Source organism: Salmo trutta, chromosome 24, assembly GCF_901001165.1.
Source record: "Salmo trutta chromosome 24, fSalTru1.1, whole genome shotgun sequence".
Lineage (NCBI taxonomy): Eukaryota > Metazoa > Chordata > Actinopteri > Salmoniformes > Salmonidae > Salmo > Salmo trutta.
The window spans coordinates 31536187-31555181 of NC_042980.1; the positions used below are offsets into that span (position 1 = coordinate 31536187).

The 18995-nt window shown below is 51.7% G+C and overlaps 1 protein-coding gene across 1 annotated transcript in view; it reads right to left on the minus strand.

Annotated features, from left to right (window-relative positions):
• Window positions 1-18995, minus strand: part of LOC115161105 (mannosyl-oligosaccharide 1,2-alpha-mannosidase IB) — a 120474-nt gene that overhangs the window by 39939 nt on the left and 61540 nt on the right. Inside the window, exons 5-6 of the mRNA XM_029711853.1 lie at window positions 8245-8363; window positions 3371-3451 (exon numbers count right to left, since the gene is read on the minus strand). Coding sequence (XP_029567713.1) covers window positions 3371-3451; window positions 8245-8363 — 200 coding nt within the window. The remainder of the gene's footprint in view (window positions 1-3370; window positions 3452-8244; window positions 8364-18995) is intronic.

Below are 18995 nucleotides of genomic sequence, written 5' to 3' on the forward strand. Positions count from 1 at the left end.
TATATTTGTAGCACTGTAGATGCTGTGTTTTTATTTACAGTAGTGATGGACAGCTGGAGGCATTTTGTTTTTCACAAGCGTAGCAAGCTGTGAATTCTGCAAACAAGCTTCCCATGGATGGGCTATTAGCAAGACAATATCCTTTTACAAAGGTTGAAGTCTAGTCTAATAGCTCGGCTACTGTAGGTGTGAAAGAAATCCCCCCAACTTGCAATGTATTAAGTACTCTAAAGTTGTACATTTCTAACTCTAAACCTCATGCAACCGCAAAATGTTGGATCAAGAATATATTGTACAGTATTTGCTCATCAACATATTTATGCTTTCGTTAATAAAATAATGATAAAAATACTCTTTCAAAATGCAGATGTTTATTTCAGCTATCAGCAGGTCAATAGGGAATACGTATCATTGAATGACAGAGCATGGGGACCGGTCTTGACATATCAATCAGATTTTTATGTGTAAATGTGGAACGCCACCTCCTGTTTGTGAACTCTGCAAACAATGTGTCCTTGATGGGCTAGAAGCCATCCACCCTTGATGGGCTATCAGCAAGACAGACTCTAGCAGAGTTTAGGGACTTTAAATGTACAGTATTAATGGATGTTTGCGAGGCATGTCACCTATCCCATATCTTTTGCATAGTCCACCAAAGGCACTGTTTTCTAACCACATCTGGATGGATCCATAACAAATTACGATGGGAATAAATATCACTGAATGACAGAGCATGGGGACTGGTCTTTATAAATCAGATTTTTATGTGGAAATGTAAAGGTTAATTTGCTCTTCACTCGCAGTCACTTAGTAGCCTAGGCCTACACCCGACTGGTCACGTTGTACAGCGCCATCTTTTCCCATCTGAAAACCTCAATTAAATCGCTTTAGCCGTGATAGTAAAGTTAAATCAAGGCTCTCTTTGTTATTTAGTTTTATAACTAAAATGCTTGACTGTATTTAAAGACATGGATGACTTGTATGCTGTGTGATGACATGCACAAATGAGTGATTGATTGATGTACTGTATATTTAAGCAGGCCTTTATGCCAATAAGTAAGTTACGCTAAAACAGCTACTGTAACAAATGCATTTTTGTTTTCTTGGAATAGAAACACGTTGTCCAGTGCCATATCTTCCTAAAGGAAACCCTTAGGCCTACAGTACCACAGCTACAGTAAGAAATACATTTACATTTTTCTTGGAATAGAAAAAAAACAGTATTCAAATTAATTAAGATACATTTCTAAAAATCAATCCCACATAGTCTGTTCTATTCAAGGCTCCCTTTGACTGAGGCCTCCAGCTCCATGTCATTTCAATAACTTAGCTTCTCAAAGATGCCCTCTGGTGGGCAAACTAGCACTAACTACCCATAATGGCAACAACGGCTGACACTTAAATAACGTGCCAAAGAATTTTGCGGCAGCCCGCAAGCTGTGCTGCAGTACGACGCAACTTTTAAAGGAAGAACCACTGTAAATTGCCATGAAAACAATACAATAAACATTCCTTGCGATACAGGCATTTCGAATATCGCACCAAAACATATATTCTATTAAATGAAATTCATTCAATATTGCCCAGCCCTACCAGAGGCGCTAGCACCTTTCACCTAAACTACATATCCCAGAGGACCAAGCACCTTTCAGGAGAAAAAGGAGAGGGGCAGTGTGAAGGAGTTTGTGATAGAAAAAATAAAGTGATGAAACTGGCAGAATGGAGAAAGAGAAGGGAAAGAAGTGGAGAGAGGGGGAGAGCAGAGGAGTAAACATCATCCATCACTGCATGGCAGGGCTAGTTCTCTGGCATGCACACACACATGGAATAAAGGACTCACAAAGAGCTATAACCCAATGGGACCAACGATATCACCCCTCCCAACCACACCATTCCTCCAGCCTCAACATCTCTCTGATTCCCTACCACACCCAGCCTCAACATCTCTCTGATTCCCTACCACACCCAGCCTCAACATCTCTCTGATTCCCTACCACACCCAGCCTCAACATCTCTCTGATTCCCTACCACACCCAGCCTCAACATCTCTCTGATTCCCTACCACACCCAGCCTCAACATCTCTGATTCCCTACCACACCCAGCCTCAACATCTCTCTGATTCCCTACCACACCCAGCCTCAACATCTCTGATTCCCTACCACACCCAGCCTCAACATCTCTCTGATTCCCTACCACACCCAGCCTCAACATCTCTCTGATTCCCTACCACACCCAGCCTCAACATCTCTCTGATTCCCTACCACACCCAGCCTCAACATCTCTTTGATTCCCTACCACACCCAGCCTCAACATCTCTCTGATTCCCTACCACACCCAGCCTCAACATCTCTCTGATTCCCTACCACACCCAGCCTCAACATCTCTCTGATTCCTTACTCCACCCAGCCTCAACATCTCTCTGATTCCCTACCACACCCAGCCTCAACATCTCTCTGATTCCCTACCACACCCAGCCTCAACATCTCTCTGATTCCCTACCACACCCAGCCTCAACATCTCTCTGATTCCTTACCCCACCACTCCTCCAGCCTCTGCCGAATTATCACCATTTATTCAGAGGGCGAAAGAGGGAGAGGTGAGAGTAACGTCAGAGAGTGAATGAGAAGAGGACAGTGAAAGTTAAGCAAGCGAGTGAAGGAAAAGAGGGGAGGAGAGATGAGCATTAAGAGGGTGCATGGAGTGCGGCCAGAGATCTGCTCCTGTTAGACAAGGAGCGTGGGGCCGGCAGAGAGGCCGAAACGCATGGCTGGAGCTCAATTCCACCACTCGCATTCCTCTAATAGGAGCACGGAGAGGGGGATGACCGATACCGCAGGGGAGAGAGACGGGGGGAGAGAGTGAGAGGGGGGGACAGGAGGAGGATTTGTGGTGATTTTCATTAGAGCTAGAGGGCAGATAAGAATGTTGGGAGGTGTGTGTGTTCATTAACATGGTGCACCTGAAGTGTTATTTCCCAGGCGACCATCTCTAACCTGTGGGCCTCCATCACTCCCCAGATGGCTAATGAAAGACGAAGCTGTGATCACTCTATCCCCCTTTCTCTTCCTCTCTCCTTGCTTTCACTCCCTTTGCGTTTCTAATCTGAGCCTATTTTTCATTTTGCTCTCCCCTGCCTCTGCTTCTCTACCTCTTTTGCATTCTGTTCAGCTGAACAAAGTCTGGTGCTTCATCAACAGCCTGTCAAATACACACACACAAAGTAAACCCTCCTCCGCCTCCCACAATTGACACACACACAGCAAACTCCCCCCTTTGCAGACACACACACACACACACACACACACACACACACACACACACACACACACACACACACACAGTGTAAACTAATCCCAGGTGAATAGTTACCTCCTGTCCTGAGAGGTAATAGGCGGCAAGCAGTCCTCCAATGAAGCGGATGTTGACCTCGAAGACAGACACCTCTGCGTTCTGAGGAAACAGAGGAGAGGGGAATCAATCAGAGACAGAGCACAGTACTGCCAGAACAGCCTTGCACCAAAACCACATCCTACATACTGCACAGTAACACTAACGCCAGTGTGTAATGGCACACATTCCTAAATTCAACTAGCCTACTATTCAGACCAACACTAACACCTAATTCATATGTCAGATTAATAAAAATAAGAAATGTACCTTTCCAAGTACTACCACAAATACAAACTTGTTCCCTGTGTAATACCCTCAACGTTCTCTCTAACAACCTGAATGGGCTGTAAATCCAACTGTCACCCTAGGAGAGTAGAGAAAGAGGTGGAGTGGGGAGGGGGGGGGGGGCAGCCCTGTCAGAATCCACCTTCCGTCAGCTCTGCTACCCGTTTCCAATGACATTTAGGAGCCAGTTGCAGAGCGCCGTCGTAAAACATCCTGTGTTAGAAAGCCTGCGGTTGGTCAGGTTATGCACACTACTACACAACACAAAATATGAAAGCTGCCATATGGGTGATGCGCGCACACACACACACACATACATACATACATACATACATACATACATTACATACATACATACACACATACATACATACATACATACATACATACATACATTACATACATACATTACATACACACACTGCACAGTACCAAAAAAGAGAAGTGTCATTCAGGTGACTGAAAACCTCAACGCAGTAACTATAAGTCATTCCAGTTATGCAGACAAACAATCAGAAACGTAACAATCATACAGTCATTCAGGTGTCTCAATTCATGTCATTCATGTGACTCCTGTAAACACAATGTGTAAGAATGTGAATACTGAAAGACTTTATACAAAGTAGACGTGAGAAGTCAGAAATGTTCTTTCCTCACCCCTGCAGTGTTTCAACTCCTTTGATATACAATGTGGCTTTTCATATTCAAAGGAATCTTGCATGAAACATGTAAAATGTCAGAATTTTCCTTTAAACACACACACGTTACACACGTTGCGAGCGCACGCGGACACACAACTTTGCGCACGAGTGTGCGCACACACACTTTGCGCACGAGCGCGCGCACACACACACTTAGCTAACACAATGTGCCATTGGAACACAGGAGCGATGGTTGCTGATAATGGGCCTCCGTACACCTACAGTTGAAGTCGGAAGTTTACATACACCTTAGCCAAACACATTTAAACTCAGTTTTTCACAATCCTAACATTTAATCCTAGTAAAAATTCCCTGTCTTAGGTCAGTTAGGATCACCACTTTATTTTAAGAATGTGAAATATCAGAATAATAGTAGAGAGAATGATTTATTTCAGCTTTTATTTCTTTCATCACATTCCCAGTAAGTCAGAAGTTTACATACAATAATTTACATTTTGGTAGCATTGCCTTTAAATTGTTTAACTTGGGTGAACCTTTTTCGGGTAGCCTCCCACAATAAGTTGGGATAATTTTAGCCCATTCCTCCTAACAGAGCTGGTGTAACTGAGTCAGGTTGCTAGGCCTCCTTGCTCGCACACACTTTTTCAGTTCCACCCACACATTTTCTATAGGATTGAGGTCAGGGCTTTGTGATGGCCACTCCAATACCTTGACTTTGTTGTCCTTAAGCCATTTTGCCACAACTTTTTGGAAGTATGCTTGGGGTCATTGTTCATTTGGAAGACCCATTTGCGACCAAGCTTTAACTTCCTGACTGATATCTTGAGATGTTGCTTCAATATATCCACAGGTTTCCTTCCTCATGATGCCATCTATTTTGTGAAGTGCACCAGTCCCTCCTGTAGCATAGCACCCCCACAACATGATGCTGCCACCCCCGTGCTTCACGGTTGGGATGGTGTTCTTCGGCTTGTAAGCCACCCCCTTTTTCCTCCAAACATAACAATGGTCATTATGGCCAAACAGTTCTATTTTGTTTCATCAGACCAGAGGACATTTCTCCAAAAATGATGATCTTTGTCCCCATGTGCAGTTGCAAGCCGTAGTCTGGCTTTTTAATGGCGGTTTTGGAGCAGTGGCTTCTTCCTTGCTGAGCGGCCTTTCAGGTTATGTCGATATAGGACTCGTTTTACTGTGGATATGCATGTACATACATACATACATACATACATACATACATACATACATACATACATACATACATACATATACTCTCCCAGGGTGATATATATATATATATATATATATATATTCTTTTTTATCCTCCTGTCCCTCTCCCTCAGAGCTGACAGGAGCGGTCCAGAGGTAAATTACATTCCACAGCGTCAGCCTGTCATAAACACACACCGCCTCTGCTGTCATTACCTCTGCAGGGCTTTAATAACCCTAGCCAGAGTGAGCGAGAGAGGTTGAGGGAGAGAGACTGGTAAAACAGAGAATCAAGACAGAGGGGGAGATGCTCAGGCAGAGAAACAGACATGTGTCTCAGTCAGGGGTGTACTGATTGTAGTCCATTGGCCCTTTATGTGGTCTGGTGAGGGAGTTTATAAGTGAGAACCAGACAGACAGAGAGACAGCCAAAGCCTCCTCTCAGCCTCTGCTCTCCTCTCAAGCAATCTCTCCCTCTCCTCTTTGCCTCTCCAATCTGCATATTTTGCCTTCTCCCTCATTCCGCTCTCTTGCATGCCTTCTATATCTCACCTTCTCTGTTTCTCCTGGGTAAACAGCGTAAGGGTCTGGCTTAATGATCAGTGAGATGTCCGAGCAGCCAATCCCCTGCGTGGCTAACTCAGCCCATGCTCCGCTCCAGACTCCCAGGCCTACCACCAAATGACTCAACTTATCTGGCTATGGAACTTCTGCTGCCGCAGCGTCAATAATACTAATAACAATATAATATACAGTGCATTCGTAAAGTATTCAGACCCCTTGACTTATTACACTTCTTGTTACATTACAGCCTTATTCTAAAATTGATTACATACAAATTCATCAATCTACACACAATAGCCCATAATGACAAAGCAAAAATAGGTTTAGAAATGTTTGCAAATAAAATTGGAAATACCTTATTTACGTAAGTATTCAGACCTTTTGCTATGAGACTCGAAATTGAGCTCAGGTGCATCCTGTTTCCATTGATCATCCATGAGATGTTTCTACAACTTGATTGGAGTCCACCTGTGGACATGATTAGGAAAGGCACAGACCTGTCTATATAAATTTCCACAAAAATCAAGATTCTCTGGTCTGATGAAACCAAGATTGAACTATTTGCCCTGAATGTCAAGCGTCACGTCTGGACGAAACATGGCACCATCCCTACGGTGAAGCATGGTGGTGACAGCATCATATTGTGGGGATATTTTTCAGCGGCAGGGACTGGGAGACTAGGCAGAATCGAGGGAAAGATTTACGGAGCCAAGTACACAGAGATCCTGGATGAAAATCTGCTCCAGAGGGGTCAGGACATCAGACTGGGGTGAAGGTTCACCTTCCAACAGGACAACGACCCTAAGTACACAGCCAACAATGCAGGAGTGGCTTCGGGACAAGTCTCTGAATGTCCTTGAGTGGCCCAGCCAGTGCCCGGATTTGAACCTTATCGAACAGCTCGAGAGACCTGAAAATAGCTGTGCAGCGACGCTCCCCATCCAACCTGACAGAGCTTGAGAGGATCTGCAGAGAAGAATGGGAGAAACTCCCCAAATACAGGTGTACCACAGTTGTAGTCTCAAACCCAAGAAGACTCGAGGCTGTAATCACTGCCAAAGGTGCTTCAACAAAGTACTGAGTAAAGGGTCTGAATACTTATGTAAATGTGAGTTTTTTTTAATAAACTTGCAAAAATGTCTAAAAAACAGCTTTTGCTTTGTCATTATAAGGTATTGTGCATAGATTAATGAGGGGAAAAAACGATTTAATCAATTTTAGAGTAAGGCTGTAAAATACTTACTTTGAAAACTTTCCAAATGCACTGTATATGCAATTTAGCAGATGCTTTAATCCAAAGTAGCAGTCATGCGTGCGTACACATTTCTAAATAGCACCTTGTGTAATATACTACTCTAACTTGCAACAGTAAATTGAGACCCCGACTGAGGTTGATCCGAGGGCCTTCAAAAGGCCCATCCCTGATGTAAACATATAGATCACTAACATCCTCCCTCTTTTTCTCTCACCCTCCCCTCTGTCTCTCTCATCCATCTCCCATCTCTCTCCATCTTCCTTTTCCTTCTCTCCCTCTACCCCATAGCTGACCGGAGCAGTCCAGAGGTTAATTACATTCCACAGTGTCAGCCTGTCAAACACTCACACACCACCTGTGCTGTCATTACATCCGCAGGGCTTTAATAACCCTAGCCTGAGAGAGAGCGAGAGGGGTAAAACAGAGAATCAAGGCAGAGGGGGAGATAGCAGAGAAACAGACAGGTGTCTCAGTCAGGGGTGTACTGATTGCAGTCCATTGGCCCTTTACGTGGTCAAACACTCTCCCTGCCCACATCGTTTCCATGACTCCTACCAGCGTGTCCAGTTATCCCTCCATCACAGCAACGCTAGACGCTCCTTTCCTCATGTCTCAAAAGGCTTCACTACTGGACAGGGACTAAAAACCAGAGCACTCTGTCCGTAGCTTGGCGGACTCTAGCGCCCCGTCTGTGTGGTTGTTAGTAGATCTGATTAAGGTACAAGTGGCATCAAGCAAGTTGTTATTGTTGGTTGTAGGTTCTCTGAAGGTTCTACCATATGCTTATATGGCACTGAAGACTACAAGCCAGAAGGTGGCAAAGTACAGTGTTTTCACTACTGAAGTACAGAAACGTAAAGGTTTTGTTCTCTACTCACCACACTAAAGTCCAGGTTCTGCTCTATCCACTCTTGTCCGTCCTTGAACTCGTCGTGAAGTCCCATCATGTACAGGCTGTCTAAGGCGTCCACTATGGTGGCCCCCATCTGGGAATTACCTGGACAGAGGACATACACAGGGTCAGGCTCTCATGTAACAATAAATAATTTAACCAAAGGTACTTATTCACCATATACATCAGGATTAGGGGTCAACTCCATTTAAATTCCAGTCAATTCAGGTAGTACAGTGAAATTTCAATTCTTATCAATAAGGAAAATGTAGAATTTTCTGAATTGACTGGAATTTAAAATGGAATTGACCCCAACACTGATACACACAGTATGTGTGGCCCATGTCAAATGAATGAAACCCACACAGGGTTCTCCCCAGGATTTTTTAACAAGGTGGTGTGCAGAGTCCCGTGAAAGTCGGAGGCCTGGAACGTGGAAGATCTCCCCCAATTCCTGCAATCTAGAGCAAAAAACTATTAGGGCAGGGTTCCCAACTTTCAGGCCCCCCTTCCAGCATTGGGGAACACCCCGTGCTCCCCTTCCAGCATTGGGGAACACCCCGTGCTCCCCTTCCAGCATTGGGGAACACCCCGTGCCACCCCCTTCCAGCATTGGGGAACACCTTGCGCCCCCCCCTTCCAGCATTGGGGAACACCCCGCACCCCCCCTTCCAGCATTGGGGAACACCCTGTGCCCCCCCTCCAGCATTGGGAAACACCCCGCGCCCCCCCTTCCAGCATTGGGGAACACCCCGTGCTCCCCTTCCAGCATTGGGGAACACCCCGTGCCACCCCCTTCCAGCATTGGGGAACACCTTGCGCCCCCCCCTTCCAGCATTGGGGAACACCCCGCACCCCCCCTTCCAGCATTGGGGAACACCCTGTGCCCCCCCTCCAGCATTGGGAAACCCCCCGCGCCCCCCCTTCCAGCATTGGGAAACACCCCGCGCCCCCCCCCCCCCTTCCAGCATTGGGGAACACCCCGCGCCCCCCCCCCCCTTCCAGCATTGGGGAACACCCCGCGCCCCCCCCCCTTCCAGCATTGGGGAACACCCCACCCCCCCCCCCCTTCCAGCATTGGGGAACACCCCGTGCTCCCCTTCCAGCATTGGGGAACACCCCGTGCCACCCCCTTCCAGCATTGGGGAACACCCTGCGCCCCCCCCTTCCAGCATTGGGGAACACCCCGCACCCCCCCTTCCAGCATTGGGGAACACCCTGTGCCCCCCCCTCCAGCATTGGGAAACACCCCGTGCCCCCCCTTCCAGCATTGGGAAACACCCCGCGCCCCCCCCTTCCAGCATTGGGGAACACCCCGCGCCCCCCTCCCCCTTCCAGCATTGGGGAACACCCCGCACCCCCCCCCCTTCCAGCATTGGGGAACACCCCGCGCCCCCCCCCCTTCCAGCATTGGGGAACACCCCGCGCCCCCCCCCCCTTCCAGCATTGGGGAACACCCCCCCCCCCCTTCCAGCATTGGGGAACACCCCACCCCCCCCCCTTCCAGCATTGGGGAACACCCCGCGCCCCCCCCCCCCTTCCAGCATTGGGGAACACCCCGCACCCCCCCCCCTTCCAGCATTGGGGAACACCCCGCACCCCCCCCCCCCTTCCAGCATTGGGGAACACCCCGCACCCCCCCCCTTCCAGCATTGGGGAACACCCCGCGCCCCCCCCCTTCCAGCATTGGGGAACACCCCCCCCCCCCTTCCAGCATTGGGGAACACCCCGTGCTCCCCTTCCAGCATTGGGGAACACCCCGTGCCACCCCCTTCCAGCATTGGGGAACACCCTGCGCCCCCCCCTTCCAGCATTGGGGAACACCCCGCGCCCCCCCCCTTCCAGCATTGGGGAACACCCCCCCCCCCCCCCCCTTCCAGCATTGGGGAACACCCCGCGCCCCCCCCCCTTCCAGCATTGGGGAAACACCCCCCCCCCTTCCAGCATTGGGTAACACCCCACCCCCCCCCCCTTCCAGCATTGGGGAACACCCCGCGCCCCCCCCCCCTTCCAGCATTGGGGAACACCCCGCACCCCCCCCCTTCCAGCATTGGGGAACACCCCCCCCCCCCTTCCAGCATTGGGGAACACCCCGTGCTCCCCTTCCAGCATTGGGGAACACCCCGTGCTCCCCTTCCAGCATTGGGGAACACCCCGTGCCACCCCCTTCCAGCATTGGGGAACACCCTGCGCCCCCCCCTTCCAGCATTGGGGAACACCCCGAAACCCACCCTTCCAGCATTGGGGAACACCCTGTGCCCCCCCCTCCAGCATTGGGAAACACCCCGTGCCCCCCCTTCCAGCATTGGGAAACACCCCGCGCCCCCCCCCCCTTCCAGCATTGGGGAACACCCCGCACCCCCCCCTTCCAGCATTGGGGAACACCCCGCGCCCCCCCCTTTCCAGCATTGGGGAACACCCCCCCCCCTTCCAAGCATTGGGGAACACCCCCCCCCCCTTCCAGCATTGGGTAACACCCCACCCCCCCCTTCCAGCATTGGGGAACACCCCGCGCCCCCCCCCCCCTTCCAGCATTGGGGAACACCCCGCACCCCCCCCCCCCTTCCAGCATTGGGGAACACCCCGCACCCCCCCCCCCCTTCCAGCATTGGGGAACACCCCGCACCCCCCCCCTTCCAGCATTGGGGAACACCCCGCCCCCCCTTCCAGCATTGGGGAACACCCCGCACCCCCCCCCCTTCCAGCATTGGGGAACACCCCGCGCACCCCCCCTTCCAGCATTGGGGAACACCCCGCGCCCCCCCCCCCCCTCCAGCATTGGGGAACACCCCATGCGCCCACCCCCCCTTCCAGCATTGGGGAACACCCCGCCCTTCCAGCATTGGGGAACACCCCGCCCCCCCCTTCCAGCATTGGGCAACACCCCCCCCCTTCCAGCATTGGGCAACCCCCCCCCCCTTCCAGCATTGGGGAACACCTCCCCCCCCCTTTCCAGCATTGGGGAACACCTCCCCCCCTTTCCAGCATTGGGCAACACCCCCCCCCTTCCAGCATTGGGCAACACCCCGCGCCCCCCCCTTCCAGCATTGGGGAACATCCCGAGCCCCCCTTTCCAGCATTGGGGAACACCCCACGCCCCCCCTTCCAGCATTGGGGAACACCCCACGCCCCCCCTTCCAGCATTGGGGAACACCCCACGCCCCCCCTTCCAGCATTGGGGAACACCCCGCCCTTCCAGCATTGGGGAACACCCCGCCCTTCCAGCATTGGGGAACACCCCGCCCTTCCAGCATTGGGGAACACCCCGCCCTTCCAGCATTGGGGAACACCCCGCCCTTCCAGCATTGGGGAACACCCCGCGCCCCCCCCCCCCTTCCAGCATTGGGGAACACCCCGCCCCCCCCTTCCAGCATTGGGGAACACCCCGCCCCCCCTTCCAGCATTGGGGAACACCCCGTGACACCCCCCCCCCCCCTTCCAGCATTGGGGAACACCCCGCGCCCCCCCCTTCCAGCATTGGGGAACACCTCCCCCCCCTTTCCAGCATTGGGGAACACCTCCCCCCCCTTTCCAGCATTGGGGAACACCTCCCCCCCCTTTCCAGCATTGGGGAACACCCCCCCCTTCCAGCATTGGGGAACACCCCGCGCCCCCCCCTTCCAGCATTGGGGAACATCCCGAGCCCCCCCTTCCAGCATTGGGGAACACCCCATGCCCTCCCCTTTCCAGCATTGGGGAACACCCCGCGCCCCCCCCTTTCCAGCATTGGGGAACACCCCACGCCCCCCCTTCCAGCATTGGGGAACACCCCGCCCTTCCAGCATTGGGGAACACCCCGCCCTTCCAGCATTGGGGAACACCCCGCCCCCCCCCCCTTCCAGCATTGGGGAACACCCCGTGCCCCCTCCCCCCCCTTCCAGCATTGGGGAACACCCCGCGCCCCCCCCTTCCAGCATTGGGGGACACCCCCCCTTTCCAGCATTGGGGAACACCTCCCCCCCTTTCCAGCATTGGGGAACACCCCCCCTTTCCAGCATTGGGGAACACCCCGCGCCCCCCCCCCCCCTTTCCAGCATTGGGGAACACCTCCCCCCCTTTCCAGCATTGGGGAATATCCCCCCTTTCCAGCATTGGGGAACACCCCGCGCCCCCCCCCCTTTCCAGCATTGGGGAACACCTCCCCCCCTTTCCAGCATTGGGGAATATCCCCCCTTTCCAGCATTGGGGAACACCCCGCGCCCCCCCCCCCCTTTCCAGCATTGGGGAACACCTCCCCCCCTTTCCAGCATTGGGGAACACCTCCCCCCCTTTCCAGCATTGGGGAACACCCCCCCCCTTCCAGCATTGGGGAACACCCCACGCCCCCCCCTTCCAGCATTGGGGAACATCCCGAGCCCCCCCTTCCAGCATTGGGGAACATCCCATGCCCCCCCCTTTCCAGCATTGGGGAACACCCCGCGCCCCCCCCCTTTCCAGCATTGGGGAACACCCCTTCCCCCCCCCCCCCCTTCCAGCATTGGGGAACACCCCACGCCCCCCCCCTTCCAGCATTGGGGAACACCCCGCGCCCCCCCCTTTCCAGCATTGGGGAACACCCCGCGCCCCCCCCCCCCCTTTCCAGCATTGGGGAACACCTCCCCCCCTTTCCAGCATTGGGGAACACCCCCCCCCTTCCAGCATTGGGGAACACCCCGCGCCCCCCCCTTCCAGCATTGGGGAACATCCCGAGCCCCCCCTTCCAGCATTGGGGAACATCCCATGCCCCCCCCTTTCCAGCATTGGGGAACACCCCGCGCCCCCCCCTTTCCAGCATTGGGGAACACCCCTTCCCCCCCCCCCCTTCCAGCATTGGGGAACACCCCACGCCCCCCCCCCCCCCTTCCAGCATTGGGGAACACCCCGCGCCCCCCCTTCCAGCATTGGGGAACACCCCCCCCCCTTTCCAGCATTGGGGAACACCCCGCTCCCCCACCCTTTCCAGCATTGGGGAACACCCCGCCCCCCCTTTCCAGTATTGGGGAACACCCCGCGCCCCCCCCCCCCTTTCCAGCATTGGGGAACACCTCCCCCCCTTTCCAGCATTGGGGAACACCCCGCGCCCCCCCCCTTCCAGTATTGGGGAACACCCCGCGCCCCCCCCTTCCAGCATTGGGGAACATCCCGAGCCCCCCCTTCCAGCATTGGGGAACATCCCATGCCCCCCCCTTTCCAGCATTGGGGAACACCCCGCGCCCCCCCCTTTCCAGCATTGGGGAACACCCCTTCCCCCCCCCCCCCTTCCAGCATTGGGGAACACCCCACGCCCCCCCCCTTCCAGCATTGGGGAACACCCCGCGCCCCCCCCCTTTCCAGCATTGGGGAACACCCCGCGCCCCCCCCCCCCTTTCCAGCATTGGGGAACACCTCCCCCCCTTTCCAGCATTGGGGAACACCCCCCCCCTTCCAGCATTGGGGAACACCCCGCGCCCCCCCCTTCCAGCATTGGGGAACATCCCGAGCCCCCCCTTCCAGCATTGGGGAACATCCCATGCCCCCCCCCTTTCCAGCATTGGGGAACACCCCGCCCCCCCCCCTTTCCAGCATTGGGGAACACCCCTTCCCCCCCCCCCCTTCCAGCATTGGGGAACACCCCACGCCCCCCCCCCCCCTTCCAGCATTGGGGAACACCCCGCGCCCCCCCTTCCAGCATTGGGGAACACCCCCCCCCCTTTCCAGCATTGGGGAACACCCCGCTCCCCCACCCTTTCCAGCATTGGGGAACACCCCGCCCCCCCTTTCCAGTATTGGGGAACACCCCGCGCCCCCCCCCCCCTTTCCAGCATTGGGGAACACCTCCCCCCCTTTCCAGCATTGGGGAACACCCCGCGCCCCCCCCTTCCAGTATTGGGGAACACCCCGCGCCCCCCCCTTCCAGCATTGGGGAACATCCCGAGCCCCCCCTTCCAGCATTGGGAACACCCCATGCCCCCCCCTTTCCAGCATTGGGGAACACCCCGCGCCCCCCCCCTTTCCAGCATTGGGGAACACCCCGCGCTCCCCCCTTCCAGCATTGGGGAACACCCCTCCCCCCCCCTTCCAGCATTGGGGAACACCCCGCGTCTCCCCCCCCCCCCCTTCCAGCATTGGGGAACACCCCGCGCCCCCTCCCCCTTCCAGCATTGGGGAACATCCCACGCTCCCCTTCCAGCATTGGGGAACACCCCGCCCTCCCCTTCCAGCATTGGGGAACACCCCGCGCTCCCCTTCCAGCATTGGGGAACACCCCGCGCTCCCCTTCCAGCATTGGGGAACACCCCGCGTTCCCCATGTCTATTTATATGGGCACAAGCACTGTTCACACCCCTCGTTTCAGTTTTAAAACTCAGTTTCTTGCCATTGTATACATTTTGCCAAGTCTAATGTGTATTCATGTGATATTTGAGTGACTCAAACATTACAACAAATTCTATGGACAAAAGAACCTAGCTAAAAAAACATGAAGTTATAAATAGTTCTAAGGTATGCAATGACTGACATGACAAGAGGAAAACTCATGATGCACTACCCAATTCCGAAATTGCCGCTTATGCATTCTACTACAACAACTTTCAAGAGTACGGGGGCGCGCCCCACAGTTTTTGAACCACTGTATTAGGGTGTGGTGCCTGGCCTTAAATGATAATAAATAAATGTTTTAAATAGTGGCGCAGCCAGTCGACAAGGGGGCGCAGCGCCCCTCTTACATTCTTTGGGGCGAACTCCTGGGCCAAGAGTTTTTCCTTGTCAGGTCACATGGTCAGGGAACACTCCTGGTTTGCGGTATAACGTCCCCCTTAGAATAGGAGGTGCTGTTTCCTTAACAGTAGGAGGCGTTGTCCCCCTAAAAGTAGGAGGCGTTGTCCCCCTAAAAGTAGGAGGCGTTGTCCCCCTAAAAGTAGGAGGCGTTGTCCCCCTAAAAGTAGGAGGCGTTGTCCCCCTAAAAGTAGGAGGTGTTGTGCCACTACAGCGGGCGTGACTTTGGGCCCATGCACCAGAGATAGATGGAGATCCCATTTTAGCATGGACATTAAGGAGCGATCAGCCAATGATCAGAGTATCGCCTTCTTCAAATTGGGTTGCCTATGGTTTATAAATCTCTAGGATGCACCTTGACTTTACAATTACCACTACGACCCACCTACCCCTGTCACTGTGAAGGCTGAATGAGTGAGAGGGAGAGCAGAGCAGCCCTCTCCTCTCTGGAATCTAGGGTAATCACTAGCTCACCTTCAATAGAGAGAGCGAGAGAGACGCCATTATGGCTAGCAGGAATCTTCATTAAAACACGACTGACAGCCAAACCACTCACACTCCTCCCCTCTCTCAATGTGACCACAGGCCAAGGGAGTGATGCAGTCTGCCCAGGATGGTGAGTGTGGGTCATTATAATTCACTTTAACTAACAGCAAAGCTCTATCACTGTAGTTGTGTTTAATACCACTGAAGCGGCCTTAGTTTAATACTACATCTTAATACTGCAGCTCAGTTTGATGGTACAGCTGTAATACTGTTGCTCTTTTTGATACATTTCTAATACTATACCTACATCTCTGCATGCATTTCACTGCAGCAAGTATTTCACTGCACCTTTAATACATGCTGTTAACTGTGTATGTGGCTTTGCTGGTGAACCCCTAATGAGGAGAGAACCAGCCAGGCTGTAGTTCTGCTGGAGCTGCAGTGTTATCACTACTGACAGCAGTCCTAAATCACTCTAAAAATACACCCACCGGGCTGGCTGGCTGAGACTCTGGCCTGCCTGGGGTCTGGACAGATTGGCCCTCCTGGAAGCAGAACAGACTCAATGCCCTTTTTTCTCCCCAATTTCGATCTTGTCTCATTGCTGCAACTCCCCAACGGTCTCGGGAGGCGAAGGTTGATTCATGCGTCCCCCGAAACATGACCCGCCAAACTGCCCTTCTTAACACCCGCCCGCTTAACCCAGAAGGCAGCCGCACCAATGTGTCACAGCCGTTGGGATCGAACCCGGGTCTGCAGTGACGCCTCTAGCACTGAGATGCAGTGCCTTAGACCACTGTGCCACTCGGGTGGTCCATCATTTGGTGTTTTTGTTGCCGGTGGTGGAAAACGCTGTCACAGGCGTCACTCAAGAATCTCCCAAAAGAGTTCAATTGGGTTGAGATCTGAGACGGCCATGATGTATGGTTTACATCGTTTTCATCTCAACATCTTAATCCATCTAATCCCTCCCTCCATCTGTCCTCCATGCCTCCTATCATCCTTCTGTACTTGTCACTTCATCAGTCTTATCAACATCCACTTACAACCTTTCAAATTGGGCCAATCATATCAAATGAAGCTGGATTGGCATTTATACCTGGAAGTATTTAAAGATGCCAGACATTGTTAATCTGAAACAAATTGTCCTGGATAAGGTTTATTTGGGGAATAATCATAACAGCTACTTTCTTCCTCCCTACCCTCTCCTCTGCCAATTTCATTGGGTGACAGATTTTCTAGCGCTCCAGTATGAATCCACACATGGCACGGAACGTGATGGTTTCATTATTCAGACTCATTTTCTCAGTCTAATAAACTGGCGGGTGGGTGTGTGTGTGTGTGAGGGGGGGGAGGGATGGAGGGGGAGGGAGCGCTCCACTCAGACAGACCAGACCCTGGGGCCCAGTGCAGAGGGAGTTTTGAGGGAGAACCAGACAGCTACGGCGCTGAAGCTGAGACCGAGTCCATGCCAAAGCCTCCTCTCAGCCCCCTCTATCTAGCAATCTCTCCCACTCTGCTCTTTGACGTTCCCCTCTACACATTTTGCATTCTCCCTAACCCCTTCCTCACCTCTCTTGCATCCCTCCAACAGCTCACCCTCTCTGTTCCTCCTGAGTAAACAGCATGTGGGTCTGGCTTAATGATCAGTGTGGAGTAAGGGAAGCCAATCTCCTCATGGCCAACTCAGACCATGCTCTGCTCCTTCCGCCCATCACCAAATGACTGGCTCTGCAGCATCTACAGTAGAATAACAATATATATATATATATATATATATATATATATATATATATATATATATATATATATGTCATTTAGCAGATACTTTTACCAAAAGCAACTTAGTTATGCGTGCGTACATTTTACATATGGGTGGTTCTGGGAATCGAACCCGCTACCCTGGCGTTACAAGCACTAAGCTCTACCACCTGTGCTACAAAGGACCAGCTGTCCATTAGCCGGCTCCTATGAGCATCTCTGACTGGGCCTTCCACTGAGGACATACACAGATTGACTGGGAGGTTACAGTAGGCTCCACACCATCACCACCAAGGCGCTGGCCAAGCCAGAGACAATTCAGGCTCCCTCCCACTAAGAACACAACTGGTTATATACTAATGACTGGATTAAAGCTGCAAGTCATATCTCTTACCAAAGGGTTTGCTGTTAGCTCCACAGGACTACAACACCAGAGACTGTAAACAGAACACACTGGGTCTGTTAACAACACAGAGGGCTTGATCGGAGTCTTGCTTGCCACTGTGTTTGAGATGACAGTCAGTCAGTTTTTTCTGATTGTCTATATACTGTTAACTTCTCTAGGGTAGGGGGCAGTATTTTGATGTCCGGATGAAAGGTGTGCCCAAATTAAACTGCCTGCTACTCAGGCTCAGAAGGTAGGATATGCATATTATTAGTAGATTTGAATAGAACACACTCTGAAGTTTCTAAAACTGTTTGAATGATGTCTGTGAGTATAACAGAACTCATATGGCAGGCAAAAACTTGAGAAAAATCCAACCAGGAAGTGTGGAAATCTGAGGCTTGTAGTTTTTCCAAGTGATTCCCTATCCAGTACACAGTGACTTATGGTTCCTTTTGCACTTCATAAGGCTTCCACTAGATGTCAACAGTCTTTAGAACATTGTTTCATGCTTCTACTGTGAATATGGAGCGAACAAGAGGGCCTGGAGTCAGAGGAGTGAGGAAATGACATGAGCGCAGAGACGCGCACTCACGTGAGTGTGAGCTGTGTTCCTTTTCTTTTCTGAAGACATTGGAATTGTCCGGTTGGAATATTACTGAAGATTTATGTTAAAAACATCCTAAAGATTGATGCTATACATCGTTTGACATATTTCTACGAACATAAATATAACTTATTTAGACTTTTCGTCATGACATTTTATCGCACTTCCTGCATTTGGAGTAGTGGACTGAACGCGCGAACAAAAGGGAGGTATTTGGACGTAAATGATGGACTTTATCGAACAAAACAAAAATGTATTGTGGACCTGGGATACCTGGGAATGCATTCTGATGAAGATCATCAAAGGTAAGTGAATATTTATGATATTATTTCTGCGTTTTATTGACTCCACAAAATGGCGGGTTTGGTTTCGTGTCTGAACGCTGTACTCAGATTATTGCAAAGTGTGCTTTCGCCGTAAAGTTTTTTTGAAATCTGACACAGCGGTTGTATTAAGGAGAAGTGTATCTATAATTCTTTGAATTACAGTTTAATATTTAATCAACGTTTATGATGAGTATTTCTGTAAATTGATGTGCTCATTCACTGGAAGTTTTGGGAGGCAAAACATTTCTGAACATTACACGCCAATGTAAAATGGGGGTTTTGGATATAAATATCAACTTTATCGAGCAAAACATACATGTATTGTGTAACATGAAGTCCTATGAGTGCCATCTAATGAAGATCAAAGGTTAGTGATTAATTTTAGCTGTATTTCTGGTTTTTGTGACGCCTCTCCTTGCTTGGAAAATGGCTGTGTGGTT